The 19,674-nt window shown below is 35.3% G+C and overlaps 1 protein-coding gene across 3 annotated transcripts in view; it reads left to right on the top strand.

The window, feature by feature from the left end:
* The window catches only part of Asb5 (ankyrin repeat and SOCS box containing 5), a 91,869-nt gene extending 72,747 nt beyond the window's left edge, over window positions 1–19,122 (top strand). For 2 of the 3 annotated variants that reach the window (XM_005325533.5, XM_021726518.3), the window contains 6 exons: window positions 10,432–10,511; window positions 14,090–14,197; window positions 14,855–15,005; window positions 15,171–15,305; window positions 17,455–17,646; window positions 18,469–19,122. In XM_005325533.5, the coding sequence (XP_005325590.2) occupies window positions 10,432–10,511; window positions 14,090–14,197; window positions 14,855–15,005; window positions 15,171–15,305; window positions 17,455–17,646; window positions 18,469–18,596 (794 nt within the window). In that variant the 3' untranslated portion in view covers window positions 18,597–19,122. Of the gene's footprint in view, window positions 1–5,333; window positions 5,466–10,431; window positions 10,512–14,089; window positions 14,198–14,854; window positions 15,006–15,170; window positions 15,306–17,454; window positions 17,647–18,468 lie in introns of those variants that run through there. The other variant, XM_021726519.3, reaches the window with a different exon arrangement.
* Window positions 19,123–19,674: the final 552 nt, after the last annotated feature.

Below are 19,674 nucleotides of genomic sequence, written 5' to 3'. Positions count from 1 at the left end.
TGTAACTTGAAGCAAGTCATTTATTCTCTTGGAAGGTTAGTACCATGGAAACAATAATGACTTTATTAAGGATATTACTTTGTGTTAGACATCACTCATGGGCCCATATAACCCCCTACAACAAGTAGAAAATATGGGTGGTATTGACTTCATTTATAGATGTAAAGACCATATATTTAGCAATTTTTAAAACATACTGAATGTTAATAGTCAATATGTGTTAGAGTCCAACTCACTTATGCCTTCCTCCACAGCCCCTGTTTTTTGGAGTTATCAGTATTAGAAAGCTGTGATTTTAAACAATCTAAGAGTTTGCAGACTGTATACTTGCAGCACTAGAAGGCCTCATTCTCTCAGTGCTCACACATAAAGGACTTGAGGATTATAGGAGGGAGCACTTCTCTAAAATTATCAGAAGGTTTCTTGGAGGAGAAAGCTTTTGAGATGGGCGTTGCCACATGGGCAGGTTGGAGACTCAAGAGAAACTATTGCATTTTGGTGGGAAAGAATTTTACTCAAAAGTTGATATGGTTAAAAATATGACAGGTTTGTTTAGTATCTAATTTTTTTAAGTGCTGAAGCAGAGGGTGGGAGCGGTATCAAACCCAGGGCCTTGTGCATACCAAGCAAGTGCTGGACCACTGAGCCAACAAACCCAGCCCCTAGTATCCAATTTAAATATGGCCTCAGCTCCCATTCTACCAGGCTGATTGGGAACTTCATCTTTTCAATAATGTTTTCTCCCGTCTCCCTTAGAGCCTGTGGAAAAGTTAGAGTGAATGTTGATATACTTAGGTAGCACAACTGGCCTTCATTCCACAGGCTTCCTACTGATAAACAAATTTGATCCATCTGTTTTTTCCTTTGGAAAAAAAGTTCAACAAATTTATTGCCTCCATTCCAATCTTAAGGCATATGATTCTGTCCCAAATATGTAGACACAAGAGCCTGTCTTGTTCCTTGTTCCTTGCCTTATTCCTTAAGGTCTTGTTAACTCTCAGGGGTACGACCTAGCAATAGACCTAGATTCTTCCTATTACTCAGGACCAATATGAAAAGTCTATCTGAATTGCTCTCTCTGTCTTTCTGCCATTTATTCTTTCCCTCTCACACTTTCTCTCCCACCACTTTATTCTTCTTTCCCTTCTCTCTTTCCTTCTTTCCCTACTTATGTAACTTCTTCCAAATTGGAGCCTCAGGATGTAGAAGAAACTATCTTGAAGCCACTTCAGCTGTTCAGACTTCATAATCTCCTATAAACCAAGCAGGAAAAACAGATAGAAAACACAGGTACACCTCAATAAATCATTGTGAAACATAGGAAAAAGAATCCAGTGGAGGAAAGAGAATATGAAGCTAGAAAGAAAAAAAAGTTGTTTGGGGGAACATGCAAAACAGTCCAATTTAGCTTAAATAGGGGAGATGTGAAGATACTATTAGAAAAGAAAAAGATCTAACACATATAAGAGATAATCTCTAATTACAGAGAAAGCATGTTAGACCATAGTCAGGAGCCATGAGCAATTTTGAGCCTGAAAATCCAAAGGTCCTAGTGGTGATTTTAGGGCAGCCATATGCTGGATGTGCACCCAGTGTGGGGCCTGTGAAAGGAAAGGGGTTCCTTTCCCTGGTTTACCATATAGCACCATATAGACTATCTGGGCCTCTAGGTGCTTATTCAGAAGCAGTATATAGACAAGAAAGGGCGGGTAGACTGATGTCAGGAAATCATTTAGGAGGTTATGGTCTAACCTAAGCAGAAAAAGAATCAAGCCATTCAGAGTATTTTTTGGGTGATAACCTGGATGTGAATAGAAGCCACTGGAGTTTAACTGACTAAACCTAAAAAAGAGTCTCTGACTCCTGTGTTTGGTGCTGACAGTTGGAAGGGCACAGTGGTAAACACTGACCAGTTAGGAGCTTTTATAAAAAGTCAGGTGATGCTGGGCATGGTGACACATAATCAGCAGCTCAGAGGCTGAGACAGGAGGATAGCAAGTTCAAAGCCAGCCTCAGCAATGGCGAGGTGCTAAGCAACTCAGTGAGACCTTGTCTTTAAACTAAATACAAAATAGGGCTGGGGATGTGGCTCAGTTCTCAAGTGCCCCTGAGTTCAATCCCCAGTACACCCACCCCCCCAAAAAAAGTGAGAATAATTGTGGTGTGGATAGCAGCAGTGTAGGTTGAGATACAGTTAGAGTTTGGATTACATTTGAGTGGTAGAGGAAAATGTGTTTACTGGTGTGGGCCTATGGAGTCAGAGAAAATAAGAAATATGTAAAAGATTTTTACACCCGAGTGAGTGAAATTGCCATTGAGGAGACAAGGAGATTTGGGGAGTATCAAATCAAAAGGTCAACTTTTACACTGTTGGTGGGAATGTAAATTAGTACAACCACTATGAAAATCAATAAGAAGTTTCCTCAAAAGACTAGGCATAGAACCAGCAGATGACCCAGCTATATCAATCTTCAGTATTTATCCTAAAGAATCAAAGTCATCATTCAACAGCAATACATGCAGACCCATGTTTATAGCAGTACAATACACAATAGCCAAACTATGGAACCAGCTTAGGTGTCTGTCAATGGATGAATGGATAAAGAAAATGTGATATATATATATATATATATATATATATATATATATATATATATATATATAACACACACACACACACACACACACACACAGAGTGGAGTTTTATTCAGCCAAAAAGAAGAAAATATGTTATCTTCAGGAAAATGAATGGAGCTTGAGAGTATGTGTTAAGTGAAAAAAGCCAATGTCAAGGGTTGTATGTTTTCTCTCGTACATGGAAGCTAGAAAGGAAAAAGGAGAAGAAAGGGGTTGGATCTCATGAAAATAGATGGAAGACTATTAAAATAGAGGAAAGAGGGAGCAAGGGAAGAAAAGAGGGGAGGGAAAAGGGAAGTAGTAGGAAACAATAGTGACCAAATTGTATTGTTATATGATGTGCATATATGAATATGTAGCAATGAACCCCACTATTATGTATAGTTATAATGCACCAATAAAATATGGAAAAATACAAAAGAGAATTCTGCCTATTAAAAACAAAAGAAAAATTAAAAGTTTAGTTTGGGACATGTTAGGTCTGTTTGTCAAGTGGAAAAGTTGACAGTAGAACTGTAACTGAAAGTCTCAAGTTCAGAGATGACTGGTCTGCAGAAATATAACTGGGGTAATCATCAGATAGATAATATTTGTATCAATGGAGTAGAAGAGATTTCCTCAAGAGTGCCTGTAGGTAGACATGGGGACTGAGCTTGGGACAAGGAGGATCCAAGGGGGAAAAGAACAGCTGGGCCGATAGTAACCCCCTCCTTTCATACAGAACCAGTCAATCTATATGAGGTTTCCTTGAAAATTATTATGCTTAAGTGTAAAATCGTATTATTACTGCCAGGTGATAGAGGGAATGACAACACTATTAGACCAACAGAGAAGCCAAAAAGAAGAACCAATGAGTTTACTTTTAGAAATAATGTTGAGAAGCCAGCAAAATATGTAGGCAAATGCTCAGAAGTAAATTTAAAATAGGAGAACTGAACTTTGGGGGAAGATCAGGATTCTTTTTTGTTCATTTGATCTGGGGATCAAACCCAGGACCTCATGTATGCCAGAAAAGCACTCTACCACTAAAATATATCTCTATCCCAGGGAGATAGCAAAGTAAAGAACTCTAGATTACATGGTTATCCATATGGATATGATAATGTCCCCAAATTTTGACCATTCCCTACGTATTTCTATCTCCTACAGGCTGTAGGCAAGAGGAAAGGATAAGGTAAAATTTCACAGTCCTAAATAAGTTATTCATTCTTCTGCTTATAAGATATAATTAAAAGGTCATGGGAAGACATATGAAAATAATTCTTTAAAATGGAATTTGGGTTGTACGTGTGATATCTCAAATGTGTTTGATACTGTTACTAAGTAAGTACTTTATTTATATTGACCACAACCTTATGAAGTAGAATTTTCTTTATCTTTACAGTTAAGAAAATTGAGTTCCAAAATGTTAACTGTCAAGGGTCACATAAGTGGTAATCATCTACCCTAAAATGGGAACTCAGAGCTATCTTTCAACCAAGTTCAGTACATTTTGCTCACAACACCAATGATCAATAATGGGTATTTGGAATGACAGAATGATCTCCCTCCAAAAGTAGCCCTACTTTCTGAAAAGGATTTTAAAACTCTGTTTTATTGAATTTTGGATATTCATGGGAGAAACTACTATCTTTGCTTGTTGAAAATTTAATTATTTTTCTTGAGATAAATTACGGCAGTGTATTATCTTTTTTTTTCTGTCTGAAGGGCTCATAAACAGTGAACCATAAGAAATTAATTAGGGTAAGTTGCATGTCTGTATAATTCTGGGTATCTTCCTGTAGCAACTGGGGACAGCTCAATCTGGTGATTTCACATGTGGCCTACCATTTTTTCTGAGGAGCATTCAAAGAGCTGAGAATGGGAAGAAAACGACAGTCACTGGCTTTGAAAACATATTACTTCCCCCTTACTAATCATGTTCCTTAAGGATTTCTATAGCTCTACTAATCTGGTTCTCTGAAAGCTCAGGTCAATAAATGCCTGGTGACTAATTTGTAAACTTGGGAGTAAGGATGGGTCAAATGTTGTTGGGCCTGAATTTTATATGCTATACATTTGGGGGACTTCTGTAAGAAAAAGAAGTCATGAAATTGCATACTGTCTTAAGAAAGGATCCGTGCAAGTTAGGGGGCTTGAACTTAAGTTGCATTTGCTTCATAGTAAATCTATTTCCACTGTGAAGAAGATATGATTTAATATTTTAGAGCTAAGAGAGCTATAAAATGTACTAGCATTTTTCACTGAAAAGAAAATGTTATATGAAAATGTCAACGTTTCCCACCTCCTTTAATTCCTTGTTTGAGATGGGTGTCCTATGTTTCCTATTTTGAGAACACTAAGGAAAAGGTGACAAAACCCCCCAAATACCTCAGCATGGGTGCTGTTAGTTGCTGAATGTGTTCACATCTTGCTTCCATTGATGGTGCTAAGCTTTAGAACAAGTAAAGGCTCTCTTAATAATGAAATGGTTTCACCATAGACACAGACACAGATTGAATTGAAATGATTTTATTTCCTTGCAGGGGTGAGGGGGTCATATTGTAAGGAGGAAAAATAAATTGGATCAGTAATTTGTCAAATAAAGGAGAACAATCAATTAGAAAAGTGTGGCTTCAATTTGGAAAATAAGTCAGATTTTCAAAAGCTGTTTTTCCTTTTGGAGGTGAACGGTCATATTACAAGGAGCTTAGGGCTCCTTAAGATGGCCGTAGCAGACCAGCTAATGACAAGTGATTTTATTTTTCGTGGCTGATAAAAAAAAGACATGAGTCGGATCTACCTCAACAGTGGCTGGCTTGAAGTGCCATGGGGAGATGGTGATTTAGGTATGATATAGAACTTTACAAAACTACGCATATTTTAAATCATAAATGTTTTCGCTAGAGCAATGTGATATTTACAAAACAGCACAGGCTCTCACCCTGTAAATTATATACCAGATGTCTGGGAACTAGTGTTTCTAAATATAGGCCAAGTCACCTCCTGTGTAGCTACAGAGCCGTAGCAGTAGGCATTTGATTAACGTGATGAAAGTTGCAGATAATTTGTAAAACAATTTCACAGTGAATAATTTATCCTGAAGAGTTAAATTGGATATTTTTTATAAGAAAGGGCTTTTGTTTCTTTTATCCTAGATACTCTATTCCAATCTAACACAATTGTAAATCTACTAAACAGTTATACATCGAGAGATTTATATTTTTTTGATCTTGGTAAAGCTTATTAATCTGATATAAAGCCACATCTCTATTGAAAGGTAAGATATTTATTATTGCACATATGTGAATAGAAACCTGTAGTTGCTAAATTTCAGATTTTGAAGGGGAGACACAGGTTAGGTTGAAAACTTAACTTCAAAACAGAACCTGGAAAATGACCAAGTATATTTTGATTCTCATATTACCAGATTACAGAAATTATTTGAAGGAATTACAAAGAAGCAAAATGAGGTGAGATTGCTTGGGAGTTGAACAAGCAGAATTCAAAGCAAAAGGTTTTCTTCATTGGGTGGCAGAGATGCTGTATAAATTATTTCCTTTCATGATTGATATGGCTTTATTTCTTATTATTTCAGAAAGAAAAGATTATTTTGGCCTCTGTGTGACCGTTTGCAAAATGATCATTTTCCTTTTCTTTCTCTCTCTGCCCCTCTGAAACACTGGCAAGTAATGCAAAAATTGTTCAGAAGGCTAATACAATCATTTTGAAGAACAAACACATTAGAATGCAAAGGCGGAGAGCTGGCTGGGAGGAATACCAAGTAGCCCTCGGCTGCAAATATTGCTAGCTTTGTTGTCCCTTAAAGGTCTTCATAATATACTGAAGAAATGGATCCAAAATGAATCAAAAAGTCCATTTCTGTCGGCTTCTGCCAATGCCTACCTCTGGCTAATTATCATGTTAGCTGGTGACAGTGAAATAACAGCAGTGACAATAACTCAGCGTTGTATATTCAGCATATAGTTTTTAGAGATAAAGGTGATAAACTTTATTAAATCATTATGCAGGAAGGGAAAACCTGATCATTACAAATGTTGCAAGTGATTACTTAATTTAAAACATATATTTAAGCATTGTTTATTTAAATTTTTATTAATTTGCTATTGCTGATTAAACTGAGCCTAGTGGTTTCTCAAATTTAATATATTTGGAAAATTAATACTATAATTCTCATTTTTTTGCTTAAATATTCACAATGAAAATGGATATATATTCTATAGTTCTTTAGATTTTCTCTCTGAAATCAAGATTCTTAATGATAAAATAAATGTGCATGATATGTAAACATCAGATTTCATCTTAGAAGCTGGAACTCAAAACATGGTCATTCCCCCAAAGAACATTATTTATGATGATGTATTTTACATTTTACTTAGTGAGAACATAATATTCCAATTTTTATAGATTATTTATTTGCCCCCAAATTTCATCCTGTGAACACATATTTATTTAATGCTGTGCATGATTATAATTCTGCTTTGAATATAAGACAGCACTGTTGTACACAGCAAATAAAAAATATACAAAAACTAATACTAATTCCTATTGTAACTCAAGACTCAAGTCAGTGTCTGGCTTACTAATTTTTCTAGATAAGCAAGTAATCATGCTAGGCGGACACTTTAAAATATGTATCTAATTATAAACAGAAAAAATATAATTCAGTATTCCTTTGAGACTTATAGTATGTTAAGTTTTACACTTTAGTCAAATTTTACACTTATTTTGGGACTTAAGATAAACATGTGTATGAAACTCTGTGGGAAACTCAATTATCACTTCACTGATTGAATTGAGGCTCTCATAATGCAATCATTTCTCATAGATCTTCTAGCATTGTCTCAAACATGAGCTCTTGGGGGACACCTCACATCCAAACCATAACAGTATTCTTTTGTTTTTATTTAGTCAGATTATCCATGAAGAAACTAGCTCTGAAGCTGTTACTGCAAAGGTTGCCAATAGCACTTTAAGATATTTCCAGAACATTTTTACCCATTGCATGAGGAACCCTTTCTGAACAAGATTAAAGTCTCTAGATGATAATAGCTATAGTTTCAGTATCTTTTGAAGGAGAAAATGCATCACAATCAGAAACCTGTCACAGGTATTAGTTTCATTAATCGCATACACTTGAAAACTATAATCCAGCAGGGTACAGTGATGTGTTCCTGTAGTCCCAGCTAATTGGGAGGCTGAATAGGGATATTAATAGCACCTAGGAGTTCAAGGTCAGCCTGGACAACACAACCAGATATTGTTAAAAAAAAAAAAAGAAGAAAAAGAGTAATAATCTAAATACATTCAGAACAACTTCAAGTCTGCAAGTCTGTCAGGGAAGGAAGGTCATTTTATGCTTGTGCCTTATCCTTCGATTGGGTCTCTCTGACCCACATATAACCATGAGATAAAGACAAGCCTAATGGCTGAAGACAATTTTCTTATATGCACTCCAGAATTTTCAGAATGATAAGAAAACTAAGGTTATTTTAAAAATAAGCTTTAAAGTATTTGAGGCTAAAGGAAGAATTCAAACATTGTCAAATAATCACTCTGGAAACCTGAAAGAACTCAGAGAAGAGACACTCCATAACTCAGATCCTTAGATGTGTGTGATAAGACTAAAAAGTATTCAGCTATGTTTCTACTCAGTGCATCAACAGATTTTTGAAGATCTTTTTCATTCTTAACAGAGAAAGTTTTACGCATTGTAAATTATACTTAATCAATATGATTCATACTAGTTTTCTGGCATTTGCAAAACCCTAAAAATTGAGTCCTACTCCTTCTAGACCCAAGTTCCCAGGAATTCACTGTCACCAAGTTACTGGCTGAGCCTTCTACTTCTGGTTTCTGTGTATCACCATTGTTTCAGGAAGACCTTGGAGGCAGCTAATTACTTTCCTTACAGTAAATCACTCTGCATAAGCCCACAGACAAACAATGTCCAGATCAGTGAGCAGGGTTTTGGCTAGGATTATCAGCTGTGTGCTTAGAATATGTGGACTTCTATATTACTGCATGTTTTTCTCGATTTTATTTCCTCGACTTTAAAATAGAAGTAGTAATTTATGTACCTCAAATCATTGTGAGAACTAAATGAGATACTACACATAGTGATTTTACTGTGTATAGAATTTACTTGTGCATAGGGTTTAGTCTATGCACACAGTAAATGCTATTCAACATTAGCTATTATGATCATTACTGGTAAATCAATGGTAAGAAGTTGTACTCTACCTCCTCTCCCTTAGGATTTGTATTTCTAGTAAAATCCTATAGTATCATTAGACGTAAAAAGATTGGTGATTGGCAATTAACTTTTGCTCTCTGCACCAAGCTCACTTGGTGGCTGCATTTACCTTGTGATATGTGCCCTGCATTTTATTTAATAGAATTAATTTAAGTATCACCTACAGTGTGGTGGCAAAGCTCTGCGGTAAGACTATAATATAGAATCATAGGAGGAATCATGTGTAGATTGTTTCAAAGCACAGAAAGGTGGGGATAGGAGACAGTTTCTAGAATAAGCACAGTATTCTACTGCAGCTGTGTTTCCAATAATTTGCTTAGCCTATTTAAACAAACATTAGAAATGCTTTTCATAAAACTAATATTTCTGAGTACCAGTTAAGAGAATCTATTTATTGTGCTGGAATCAATCAGCAGTTAAAAATATTTTAATTTATTGCATCCTGTGGATTTAAAAAGGGAGGAAACGAGGTAGTAGACAAGAAGGCAGATACCAACCATAACCATCTTATGTTGGGACAACTTTCTCTCTAGCTAATGTTGCTTTATTAGCCAGTAGTATCCTTTGAGTGAAATTTGTTTCTGGCGTGCATAACCTGCTCATTTAATCACATCAAAACCTCTAATATTATTTCTTATGTCTAGTAAATCGAACCAACGGTGCTGGTCTTGTTTAAATTACAGTGAATTCACTGTGCACCAACTTGACATATTAAAAAAAAAAAAAAAAAAAAAAAAAACGAAAAAAACTGTGCAGCCGCAGTGTGAGGGAAATCGGAGTGGAGGCTGTGTCTTTGGGTAGTGGCTGACTGCCAAAAAGTACTGGGGTAAAGGAAAGGTGGCTTTCTCACATGAAGAGACCGAAGGTGCAAAAAAACATGTAAGTCAAAAATTTGGGAGCTCATGATGAGTGAGTGTGGTATCACCAAAGCGTAGGGTAGAGGGGACATCCACACCTGGCACATGGAGAGTCATGTTCTTCACTATCTACACCATTTCAAATGCGGTGGCCCTGTGTCCCTCCCAGCCTGTGAGCTCTCTCTTTAGGGCCCACCTTGACTGTTCCATTATTTCATACTTGGGGCTCCGTCATTTGCCTCCTTGGCAACATATTGTGCACCTCAGGGGCATGGCAGGTGGGGAGTGTGGGGAAGTGAATATTTTGGCTGCTGTCATCGGTAAATTAATAAATAAATAAATAAATAAATAAATAAATCTGGTTCTGTCTGAAAAATCATGATATAGAGGTTATTTTTTGGGGTGACCAACGTAGTATCTTAATCATTGTCCTCTTTGGAAGTCAACTCAATAGGTGCAGTTGAGTCTGAGGTAGGTCAATTGCAGAACCTGCATTATAAGTAGATTTGCAAACTACTTATTTGGATACTTCTGGTAAAAATCAAATTTCCTACCAGGTAGGATAAGTATCCGGGTCACCTTGTGGAATGCTGAATGTGAATAATTTATGACACAGGAATTGATTGAGCCTATTAGGCTTTGCTTTGACTCACTAATTTTGGTTTTCTTTCTTTTTGACAGGTTCCTGGGCAGATCGATCACCACTACATGAAGCTGCAAGTCAAGGTCGTCTTCTTGCTCTGAGAACATTATTATCACAGGTAAAATATTACATATAGCTTAGACACGCCCCCTTCCCATCAGCATAGAACACTGTGAAAACAAATCAATTCAAAACTACTAAAATTGCTTAAATTTACTACCTTTATAACATGTGTCAGGCTAGTCAATAGTTTCTCATTTATCTTTGAAATTACTTTACAAATATTTTGGTATAATCCTTTGTTTTGGCATTTTAAATTTCTCATACAGTATATGTTTGTTCATTGATAGAAATTTAAGCAAAAAATAATTGTATGTATTATTAATTATTCTTTTTTTGGGAGAGGTACTGGGGGTTGAACTGAGGAGCACTCGAGCACTGAGCCACATCCCAGCACTACTGTGTATTTTATTTAGAAATTTGGTCTCAATGAATTGCTTAGCACCTCACTTTTGCTGGGGCTGGCTTTGAACTTGCAATCCTCCTACCTCAGCCTCCTGGGAATACAAGCTTGCACCACTGCGCCCAGCTATTTATTTATTTATTTTTAATATTTATTTTTTAGTTATAGGCAGACACAATATCTTTTTTTTTACTTTTATGTGGTGCTGAGAATCACATGCCAAGCGAGTGCTCTATCTCTGAGCCACAAACCCAGCTCCCGGCTATTTATTAATTATTCTAAATATGCTCACCTCTGTCTAATGTGTGTAGCTAATTGGAGACTTGGTCACATAATAACCACAAAGAGTGATTAGACTAGATTCTGAATCAATCTTTTTGTGACATGGTATTCTAATGTGGGGAGTGGTCTACGGAGGCACAGAATGCTCATTTCTACACCTGCCTGCTCATCAGACTCCCCAGAGGAAAAGTGAAAAACATATTCCTTCTTGAAACAGAGTATGTGGCATGGGCCTGTGCATTTATTTTTTAAGATTCCATTCAGATTTAAATATACACCCGGTTCTAGGAGTCACTGTACTAGTGTTTCCCAGTATCAAAGGACAAGGAATGGCCGAGAAAGGAAGAGTCCCGTGGCCCAGTTTAAATGGCACTGCCTGGGGCTCAGGAGACCTGCATTCTGGGCTGGCACTAGGGCTGACCCACCGTCTGTCCAAGCTCCATTTTCACATCTGCAAAATGAAGATATGCATGAGACACTCCCTTGGTGCCAACCAGTTCTGTGACAACCATGTGACTATTTTGTTTTGCTTATCACTTGATGAGGGGGAAAAAATGCCCTATCAAAAGGTCAGTAATTCAAAATGGTAATCCCTCAGAGTGTCACGCGGTTCTCTGAGAAGAGGGCAGTCCTAAGGTATTTCTCAACGTGTATCTCCTATCCACAGGCAGGCCAGCCAAGAAGAGAGAGAGGCTGCCCCAGAGCACCATGTGGAAGGGAACCTCCACCTTCTCAATTGCTTGTGTCATCTGGCCACTCTACAGCAGTCTAGGGCAGCCCTCCAAATCTGCTGGCTAGCAACTTGAAATCTTTGCAGGGATAATTAAAGGATCTTAAAAATTCCCACTCACTAATGACAAAGATTTGGTGTTATTCTCTACGTGTGCCTTCATTTTATGATGCTTCGTGTCCATTCTGGTATTAAAGATTAGTAATCTCTAGTTATAGAATATTGGCAATCTGTAATATGTTAGGAGTATTTGTCTTGAAATTCTTCCTTAAATAGTAGTGCTTAGTATTAGTGTCAATAGATAATGAATTACTTAGTGACATCAAGATTGCAAAGGATCTCATGCCCTAATATTTAACTATTTTAGTCTTATAATGTAGGTTTAATTGAGCTAAAATTAAAAAGTATTTAGTATTGACTGAAAAATAAATTCTAATATTTAAAATAAATAATAAAATCTAATATTTCCTATACACTGGGTGCTATAATAATAATTGCTTTACAAACATCACCTCATTTTTGTGTGTGTTTGTGTCGGGGGCATACCAGGGATTGAACTCAGGGGCACTCGACTACTGAGCCACATCCCCAGCCCTATTTTGTATTTTATTTAGAGACAGGGTCTTACTGAGTTGCTTAGCACCTTGCTGTTGCTGAGTCTGGCTTTGAACTTGAGATCCTCCTACCTCAGGCTCCCTAGCCACTGGGATTACAGGCTTGCACCACTGTGCCCAGAGGCATTACCTCATTTAATTCTCATGATACCCTAAACTTGAAAAGATAAGGTATTTGTCCAAATTGCAAAGTTACTGCTTAATGGAGCTAGGTTTTAAACTGTCTAACTGGCTTTATAGTGACAGTTCTTAATCCTAGTCTGTATTTTAGCCATATCTTTCTAGTGATAGAAATTTACAAAGCAGTTTATTAAATTTTAAAGTATTTTTCTCCCCGGTCTGGACTGACGTATAATTTTATAGCCCTAATCAAAAGAAGTGATCCTTTGGGCTGGGGATGTGGCTCAAGCGGTAGTGCGCTCTCCTGGTATGCATGGGGCCCAGGTACAGCGCCACATACAAACAAAGATGTTATGTCCACCGAAAACTAAAAATAAATATTAAAAGAAAATTCTCTTTCTCTCTTAAAAAAAAGAAGTGATCCAGCTTATCAATAGTCTTTAATTTCACACACACAAAAATCCAAACAAAATAAAAACCACCCCCAAAACAGTTAAGAAAGCAAAATTTTAAAAAATACCAGAATCTGTTGAACAAAATGCTTAAGGTATTATTATCTCAAGGCATGATGGTACTACAACATTGTGGCTAAGAAGATTTAAAAAAAAATTTTAATTATACATATTTATGGACTACAGTGTGATAATTCAACATATGTATACAGTATATAATAAGCAAATCAAGGTAGTGTTTTCATTTCCTTAAATATTTTAAATAATTTCTGAATAACAATAATCATGCATATTTATGGAGTACAGTGTGAAATTTTAATTCATGCATATACTGTATACTGATTAAATCAGGAGTAATTAATATTCCATCTTTTTATCATTACTCTATATTTGGAAACTTCCTGCTCCAAAGGAAATGAAATCAGCATATCAAAGAAATGTCTACACTTTCATGTTTATTGCAGCACTTTTCACAGTAGCAAAGATACAGAATCAACCTAGAAGCCTATTAATAAATGAATGGAGAAAGAAGATGTGGTACATTGGGATGTTATTGGATTATAAAAAGAATGATATCTTGTCAGTTGTAATAGAATGGAGAGACTGGAGGATATTATATATTAAGAGAAATAAGTCAGACACAGAAAGACAAATACTGCATGTAAAAAAGCTAAACCTTCAATCTGAATGTGGAATAATGATTATAGAGAAAGAAAAGCTTAGGGAGAGGGAAAATAGAGGGAGATTGTATAACAGGCACAGAACATGGGTGAGTTCTAGTGCTCTAGATGACAGTGGAGTGACTTTAGTTCACAATCCCTGTAATTCACATCATGAATAACTAGAATAGAACAGCTAAGGCGTTTTGGCAACTGATTGACTCCATGGCATTCAAATTGGCCATGCCTATTAAACCGGAAAATGATTTGCATGAGATTCTTTGATATTTAAAATGTAGCATTCTCTAATGACATTTAGGGAGATGATTTTTCTACAACTCTTTGCTCACCTTTCAAAATTGTTTGCCATGCCTAGGGTTATAATGTGAATGCAGTCACTATAGACCAAGTCACCCCATTACACGAAGCCTGCCTGGGAGATCACGTGGCCTGTGCCAGAGCTCTTCTGGAAGCTGGAGCTAATGTAAGCATTTTGCTTTTCTGTCATTCTTTCTGAGTAGTTTCAAAAATAATAGAATAAAAATAAAGCCCTTGAATTGCGTTTTCCTTCTCATTTCACTCTCAAAAGGACTTCCAACAATCCTATGAATGAGTGGCATGCGGCATAATAATATAGAATATTCTTTAGGTTATTTTCTGCTTTCATGCCTCTAGAGGATAATCTTCAAGCCTATAACAATGGCTCATCTTTTGAATAATTTTCCTCAGATAAGTTCTCAGAAATAGAATGACCAATTTTACCATTTTAAACAACCACCAGTAAAGTGGCTTCCACCCAACTTTCATCAACATTACATTTTTTTCTTCATTTGTTTCCCTCACTGAAATTTACCTAATCATTGAATTCGTTTTTGTTCAATAATTGAGATTTTTTTTCATGCTTTTCACTAGTTGTACATCTATTCCTGGGAACTCTCTGCCATATTGTATTTCTATTTATTTACCTCTTGAAGTATTAAAGCGTTCTTATCAATCTACAAGAACTAAATATACTTTGTCATATTTACAGCACACAGATTCCCAGTTACTTTGGTTAGCAATCACATAACTTGAAAATGCATAACTCAGTCAGTCATGTATGATTCATAAATCTTATTCTTAGGTTTTGGGTTTGATTTAGGTAAATGCAATCACAATAGATGGTGTGACTCCGTTATTCAATGCATGCTCGCAAGGCAGTGCCAGCTGTACAGAACTTCTTTTGGAATATGGTGCGAAGGCCCAGCTGGAGTCCTGTCTTCCATCTCCCACACATGAGGCTGCCAGTAAAGGTAACTTAGTTAGGGGATAAAGTCAAAAGGGAAGAGAGTTCTTTGACATTCAGTGTTCCATTTACCATTTAGTAAATTAAATTTTAGGGACGCATGGGTTGAGGTGCACGTGTGTTGGAGAGTAGTGAAAGCTAAAGTAAACTCATCTCTGCTTTGTGTTGGCAGGTCACCATGAATGTCTCGACATACTGATATCCTGGGGCGTAGATGTTGACCAAGATGTTCCTCATTTGGGAACTCCTCTCTATGTAGCTTGCATGTCACAGCAATTCCATTGCATCTGGAGACTTCTTTATGCCGGTACTTTTCTTTAAAACATTTTCCATTCTGTTCCTTACGTAAGCATTTATTTTCCTAGCTAAGCATCTTTAAAAATTATATCTCATTGCTAATAACATTTTCATTGCAAACATTCTCCCTTATAAGTCCCTTATAAGTATATAACTAATAAAAGAACCTCACGCTTGATGAGAATACTTTGAAGCTCACAGATTAATATGCTATCTATATTTTACACACACAGCATTAACTGACATTTGAGTATGTAATGGAGCCTGAAAGCCCTCCTTATAAAAGATCATAAAATTAAGATCCTCAAGGTTTAATATAATGTTGTTGAGTAAGTATATATCTGTGAATAAATCCATGAAAAGAAATTTTAGGGATAGTAACTGCTTGGATGGCCTTATATTCTACCAACCATAAAAACTCACACATTTTTCCCTGACTCTTTGTTTTGTTCTGTTTACTCCAAAAGAATTAATACTCTTTTCTACTTATGTGAAATGACACAAGGTTCAGTTGTAGCCCTCTGAGAAACATTCCTATTCTGTTGAGACCATAGTGATCTCTACCACGAAAAGGACTAGGAGCTCCATTAGGATGTGGATTATGTCCCCTCCCCCATCATCTATCTAGCAGGGTCCCTCTCATGTGGTAGATGCTTAGAATATACCAAAAAAAAAAAAAAAAAAAAAAAACCTAAATGGATTTATTTCTTGCTACTATTGTTTATGATAGTCATTTGATCTCCTAAATACATTCAGAAATATTTTAATAATAAATCTTTTATATATTACTCACATTATCTTAGCTTATTTATAAATATCTTACAAGCTGAGTCAGCTTCTACTATTTTATTCTCATTACACCTAGAATCTTAAACACGACTTTTGTTAATGATAGTTGGCAGACTGTTATTTTCTAGCCATGTTCTCCCATAAATTTGGTATAACCATTGGACTTGTGCTTTAATAATAAAACACCCCTGTTTTTTTTTTTTGGCTAGGAACATTTTATAATGGGCTTAAAAATATCAAGAAAGTGCTGTTAGTAATTGTTGATTGATTATTATTATCTCATATGATTGTTATAACCAAGAGTCTGTTTTCTCTATAGAAATTTTACTATGGCATGTAATTTTTCCCACTAAATGTTTTATATTTGCTTTAAAAAATACTGAAATTTTAAAATAGCAGAAGGACCATAAAAAACTCTGAAAATTTACTGTTTCCTATGTACATCATTAATTTTTCAAACAGCTTCAGAAAACAGAGTTGAAAAGAACTTACGCATTTTTACTGGTAGACATTTCCTGGTGTTGTAACCATTTATGTACCAGAAAATGGGATTATAATATTAGAATTTTAAACATCACGTATTTATTGTACATGCATTAAATGATCACCATATGCCAGGCTCTACACCAGAATATAATAATTATGCAATAGATAATTTCACATTTTAGGGTTGGGTTTTTTAGTGTGAGTATTTTTTTAAAAAATTACTTTGCATGTGATATCATTGATGTGCTTTCCCACTTGAGAGGCTTGGTGTCTTCATATATTTATTGATTAAATCTTTGTGAGTGAAAAGTACCAGGAAAATCTATATCCATTTTTACCTAGATGGATCACATGTCTAGATTCATGAGTTTTCTAAGAAATCAAAGACCTCTATTGCCTTAAATAAGTGAAAAGAAAAAAATGTAATAAGCCCTTGAATAATCTTAAGAGCTATATCTATCATGAAAATAGATATGTATGCATTTAATCATGTACTGTTTATAATAATTAATACAATTAATTTTTGAATCATTTAAAATCTCTTTATTGCGATATCTTTCAAGAATACAAATAAAATTTGAGAAAAATATACTGTGGGTGTGTACCTCCCCATTCAAACATACTAAGTTTAAGATTTTATATGTATATATGAGAAATATATAATATACATTAATATATGTATATATAAAGATATTTGTGCATATACAAGGATAAGAAGATATGGAATATATATAATATATGTATATATAAAAGCATAAGCCATTACAAAGTTGAGGTCCCTTCTGTCCCCCTCTTTAAGGACTTTCTCTTTCTTCCCCACTTAGGAATTAACTCATCTAATAATTTTTTATTGTTTTTTTTCATGACTCCTTATTCACATGTAGGCGCTGATGTACAAAAAGGCAAATATTGGGATACTCCATTACATGCTGCTGCTCAACAATCCAGTACAGAAATTGTAAATTTACTATTAGAATTTGGAGCAGATATCAATGCCAAAAATACAGAGCTTCTGCGACCTATAGATGTATCTACATCTAACAGTATGGTAGAGAGAATACTGCTTCAACATGAAGGTAAGGACAGATGTGAATATGAACATGTATAAATACAAAAGTATATTTGCTCCAAACAAATGAAATTGAAAGACCTTTTGTTGGCATATAAAATAATAATGGCGTATAATTTGGAACATTTTTTTTGTGGAAGTAGAAATATTTCCAATATGTCTACAAAGAAGATAGCATGATGATTTTAATACTCTTTTTTCATCATATCTAAACCTTCATATTCCTCTAGTTAAATATATTCAGCTTGTTTTGACAATGCATAACATGTATTCTGATATAATATCTGTTAAATTATCATTTATATTTGGAAACATGCCCTGTTTTATAAGAGCATGTGCCTTCTGTAACATATTGAAGAAACATAATAAGGGATGATTTTAACACTTAAGACTCTTGTTCTAAACAGAATTTATTAAGTCTGGTTCAGAGACTATAATAAAGTTTACTTTAGCTTAAATATTAAAACTAACTTGAGGGAAAACATATAATTTTTAAATTTCACCTTTAGTATATAATGCTTCTTGTGGCTTTTGATTTATATCTCCTAAAAAAAGGCCAATTTCTTTCTTAGGCTCTTAATGCAATGATTGTTTCATAATATTGAAGATGATAATGTTTTAATGAACATGCATGGCATATATCTCAATTACAAGATCTCATAAGTAAAAGCAACATAAATGCTTACATAAAGTTTCCTAGTATGCTGGTCATACTATCTTTATTTCCTAATAAGCTTTGTAGTGTCTTATGGTTTTGTTTCATCTCTCTTGCCATATATAAAAACTCATTTGGATTTTAATTAACAGAAATGTTCATGTCTTTTTGTAGCTACCCCAAGTTCTCTCTGCCAACTCTGCCGACTCTGTATCCGAAATTGCATAGGAAGACCAAGATTACATCTTATCCCACAGCTCCAGTTGCCAACATTATTGCAGAATTTCTTGCAGTATCGATAAAGCAGTAAAATATCTCTAAATTCTTTGAAAATCAAAAATTTCTATTTAATTTGCATAATGAATATTTCATATTAAAAGTTGCTAAATCCAGGGTAAACGTTGAGTATGCGATCATCCAGGGAAGCAGTAAGATATCAATTTCCATTTTTAGTGTACTACTTAGTACTTTTGTTTTAGAAATTTTTACTGTGCTTTGAATTATAATACATTTAACATATCCATACATTTTAGCTATCCCAATATATCCATTTTTGATTTAGGGAAAAAATAAGAAATTTGCCATTTCATCCTCTATATTTCCAAAGTGGAGAAGAATAAATGTAGACTTTTACTAAAATTGTAATTATAAATTTCATATACTGTATTATATTCGAAAAGATCTGTGTTCTCCAAATAATGGTTTAACTTTAATTTTGGCTATGGTAATTGGTTATCTGTGTGTTTTTGATATTGACTCAAAACATGAATATAATTTAGAAAAGAGTAAATGTGCTTTCTGAAATAAAGATGATTCTCTTTCAGGAAATCTACTATGTTGAATGTGTACATGTCATTAGAGTGATTAATTCACAAAGTAAATTGCATTCCTCCCTGCAAAGAACTCACAAGTCATTTCTCCAGAGTAAATGGACCTGAATAAAAACTAATAAGACTAAAAGTTAACACTGGCTGGGCACGCCTGTAATTCCAGTGGTTCGGGAGGCTGAGGCAGGAGGAGGGTGAGTTCAAAGCCAGCCTCAGCAAAAGCAAGGAGCTAAGCATCTCAGTGAGACCCTGTCTCTAAATAAAATACAAAATAGGGCTGGGGATGTGGCTCAGTGGTTGAGTGCTCCCGAGTTCAGTACTCCCCCGCTCCAAAAAAAGTTAACACTTCTCTCTCACGCTAAGATCTTTAGATCATACTCCTGCTAACACTATTTGAAGACCAGAGTGGCTTCTTAAGGTCTCTCTTCAATGCTTTCATATTACTTCAGCCCTCTTCCATGTCAGAAGTTGTCAATACCCATCATACCTGAACTGGAGTAAATGCACTTTATAGCCAACTGATAAAGAGGACCTGGATTATATTCTAGGGATC

This window comes from Ictidomys tridecemlineatus, chromosome 14, assembly GCF_052094955.1.
Source record: "Ictidomys tridecemlineatus isolate mIctTri1 chromosome 14, mIctTri1.hap1, whole genome shotgun sequence".
NCBI lineage: Eukaryota > Metazoa > Chordata > Mammalia > Rodentia > Sciuridae > Ictidomys > Ictidomys tridecemlineatus.
The sequence above is the reverse complement of the archived record's forward strand: the minus strand, read 5'-3'. Positions and strand labels throughout refer to the sequence as shown.